Here is a 4,129-nt window from a genome sequence, read left to right on the forward strand (position 1 = left end):
ATATAAATATATATATATAATTATTAAGTTTGTTTTAAAATACTATTGGTTGAAAATTAATCAAATTAGACCATGTATGTCAAAAATAGAATGGATTTCAAGTACTACTGAAATTTGCCTAAAATTTCATTCTCTATAAAATTATAAGTTAATTTAACAAAATTTAGCACTTTATTTACTGTGAAGAAAATTTAGTGCAACTTCATTTTTGTCTTTATGAAAAAACTATATTCAGGAAAATGGTTCAGTTTTTTGAATTTACTTGTTTTTTAATTATCAAACAAAGTTTTTAAAATACTTCACTAGGAAATTATATACAAGATGATCCCGACATCACTTAAAATGATGCACAAATAAATACTTTATGAGAATTTTAAATTTAAGCTGCATCTTTAAATTCAACTGTCTTCACAACTCATTTAATTTTGAACATTTTTAGTGCAAGTATTTATAGACTAGTCTCTATTTCTGACATCTCAATTGCTAATGAGTGTTATATTAAATTTACTGGCTCCATTAACATACTCAACCTCAAAATGAATATACTGGGAACCAATAGCAGGTGAGCAACCGGTTTGTTCTGAGGAAACATGCCTATTTGGAGAAAACTTTTCAAATACAGTGCATTTATTTATGAATTGTATAAATAAAATCAATTATTAATTTACCAAATCCCATGTAAAATGACAAATATAGCCAACACCTCTGTTTATCTGTTTCATTTTTTCACTTGATCACATTAAGTCGAGATTTTGTGCCTTCAACATAAGAAAATCAAATAGGAAGAACAAGAAAACATTGTTTCCCTTCACAAGTAGATGAGAGTAAGTATTTCCTGCCCAATATAGTTGAAAAATCTAAGATTAAAAACTCTTCTACTCTAGTCAACAAAGACTTCTGAATGGAATGCCGATATGAATTACGGTACAACATTAATGTGTAAGATAAATTTGGATATTCTAAACAAATTTTGAAACATGGTGCACACAGTTCTAATTTCTAATTTCTAATTTCTAATGTTCTAAACATCTTTGACGTTTGAGCTAAAGCTAGAAACTCCAGATTATGGTAAGCAATAGGATCTGTGCTCAGTTGCCAACTGTTCTAGGGTCATTTGGCAGGTGTAGTTCAAGAAAACATGCTCTGAGCTCTGAATCTAAATTCCCCTTTTCCCCTCACCCCCAGCACCCCAAAAGAAAACTAGATTTAAAGAATAGCACAAAAATTAATTACAACTTCAAATGCCCAAATGAATTACAGCCAATTATTTTTTTTCAGTTTTCTTTTGTCAAGAACTTTCAAGTTTTGTTGGCCAGGAGAGCAACTGGAACCTGAATTATCCTTTTTATCAGACTATGCTGACAATATGTTGTAGGCAGAGTGAGACTTGTAAAGTTAAAGTTAACTTTTGAATATTGCAAGAGAAATACACACATATACAATTCCTACTCATATTAATTTTAGGAGTTTCTGTGTAATCAATGCCTAAGGTGAAATGTTTGCCTCCTTACCCCATCTTCCATCTTCATCATAAATGAGTATGCACTGATCTATGCTGTGCTTAGAAACTCTTTCTGTGTCGTGATTGTAGATCATTTGAATTACCTGCCTACACGGCAGTATGGGATAGCATTTCAATTAAGAGCTCTTCAAATATAAATTTGACAGAAATATCCTTTTATTTGGGGTTCTGCTCTCTTAAGTATTACAACATTTAAAACAGCATTTATCTGGCTATCTTATCCTTAAATTCTTTGTTTTATAGAACATAATTTAGTAATTTAAAATTCTTTGTAAGAGAGTTTTAGGGAAACAACAAATTACTTGAAATGCTATTTATTTTAAATAAACTGTAAGTTTAGTTTTAAAGCATATTATAAATTAGCCATTTCTAAACAGGCTTCCCTGGCAGACACATCATTCGAGGGAGGGGGAAATGAAAGGGGCTCTGAAGGTTTCTGGGTGAGGAAAGCTTTTTTGGTGAAGGGTGTTCCTTGACTGCCTGTGGGAACTGGAGCTTATTCGGAACTCTAGACTTCACTGCCTTCCACTGCTATTGCTCTTTGGAATCACTTTTCGGTGATATAGCAGTGCAATAGCAGTGGAAGGCAGTGAGCTCCTGTTAAATGCTTGCTAGGCTACTGTTCTTGTTGCTTTGTGTATTCGAACTATTGTTTGTCACAAATGCTTGATAGAATGTTTCTTACTATGGATTTTCTAAACAATGCATATGAATATCACTTGTTTTTAAAGTCATTCTCTAATTGCCATTTATAACTACAGAGGTCAAAGAATGTTTTCTAAGAGCCAAATCTGTTGACTCTGCTGACTCTTTTGACTTTGGGATTATTATTTCCTTATTTTGAAAATGAAGAAACCGAGGCTCTAAATGGGACCACAGCTTGCTTAAGAAGCAGCCATACCAAAGCACCAGGCTTCTAACCATTGCTTACCAACGTGGCCTCTTTGAGCTCATTGTTCCAGGCAGGTCTTTGCGAAAGAAAATGGTGAATTTGCTGATGTTACCTCATGGGCATTCTCTACAGTGGAAGCAGACTGATAAAAGCGCCTTTCTTCCCTTGCTGTTTTTAGTCCTATTTGCCAGGGGATAACTAGCTATTAATGCATCCTGACACTTGAGAGGGACTAGGACATAGAAATGTACTTTGTTAGAGAAAATGATAGTTAAGATGTCCCCCGACGGATAAGAATAATACGTTCCAATAAATATTATAATTGGTTTTAACGAGAAATAACGTTTTAAGGCTTTAAGATAAGACTAAGTACTTTGTTGCTTTGGAGGTGGGGTCTACTCTGTAAATGCCTTAAACTGCCTTAAGTCCGCCTTTGAGTTTTGAACTCTTCATTCTAGCATACCGACGAATTTGGACTCACACAAAAGTGTGGCAGCTGCTTACTTCTTCTCAAGGCGGGGTGGAGCGGGGAGAGAAAAAGAAACACTAGTGTTTTAAATTTTCCTTCAGAGAGAAGAGGGAGGGCCAGGGGGAGGGAAAGGAAAATTAAACGGTCCACAGCCAGTCCGTATAATTTGAGGTTTTCTCACTAACCTCCCTTGGGAAATTATGATGTGACCTTTAATCGGGAAATGGTAACTTTATTACGTTTATCTGGTTGCCCCTCTTCCATTATCGCCGGACAAGGCAGGGGAACTGTCTTGTACAGGGCCCCGCAGCCTCTTACAAGTCCTGAGACTCTGGCTTGCCGGTGTCCTGGCTGCATCCCGCTAGCGGGGCGCTGCTCTGAACCCCAAGGCCGGCCATTCCGAAGCTCGGCCTTGGGTTAACTATGACTGCTGGGTGTGATGGAAAGGTTAGGGGGTCACACGTGCAGCGGGAGGTCAGGCTTTTACTCAGCCTTCCGCCTGGACTTAGTCAACCCGGGATCCATCTCCTGGCACCCGTGGGTCACCAGCCCGGGTTTTTAAAAACCCCGCGTAGAGGTTCAGAAAGACTCTGCGTCCCCTCCATCTCCCAGTCCCCCGCACCAGCAGGCCCGCCTGGCCAAGCCCTCTCCTCCTCACCTGCCCGTACTTGGCCTCCTGCTCCAAGGCCCCCTTCTCCAGTCCATTCACTGCGTGCGGGGCCGCGCCCGGGAAGTTGTTGCGGCTCAGGCTGCTCCACTCCTCCACCTTGGGGCTGTGGTAGGGGGAGCTGTCGCTCACTCCTAGGAAGGTGGAAGAGAGTTGTCAGGCTCGGCCTCAACCCGTGCGCCCCCTCCTGAGACAAGACCCGAATCCCTAACCACAGGGCTCTGGGGCTGAGACCTTGGGTCAGCTCCCCTGCTCTAGGCCTCCTACCAGCGCCGGGCCCAAGCCTAGACACCTCGCTTTTCAGCTTTAGGGCCTAGGGAAGTTTTAATGACCTGGAAGTAGGCCTCTGAATTAAGTTTCACCCACGCCGGACGGAATTTTGTTTTGTTTAAACCAGCGTTAGATTTCATTTCTCCCTTTTTGATCTCTCAGGGAAAGGATTGAAAGAGAATTTTTCCAAATGGAAGAAAGAACCCAAACCAGTGAAGTTGGATATTTGTCACTTCTGTCCTTACTGAAGGAGAGTGGCAAAGATCTGACTGAGGCTTGCGGTGGTGGTGGTGGTGGTGGTGGTGGTGG

General features: G+C 40.1%; 1 protein-coding gene across 1 annotated transcript in view; it reads right to left on the minus strand.

Annotated features, from left to right (window-relative positions):
- Positions 1-4,129, minus strand: part of Pax9 (paired box 9) — a 13,595-nt gene that overhangs the window by 6,275 nt on the left and 3,191 nt on the right. The window contains exon 2 of the mRNA XM_026778766.1: positions 3,542-3,684. Coding sequence (XP_026634567.1) covers positions 3,542-3,684 — 143 coding nt within the window. The remainder of the gene's footprint in view (positions 1-3,541; positions 3,685-4,129) is intronic.

Source organism: Microtus ochrogaster, chromosome 1 (assembly GCF_000317375.1).
Source record: "Microtus ochrogaster isolate Prairie Vole_2 chromosome 1, MicOch1.0, whole genome shotgun sequence".
Taxonomy (NCBI): Eukaryota; Metazoa; Chordata; class Mammalia; order Rodentia; family Cricetidae; genus Microtus; species Microtus ochrogaster.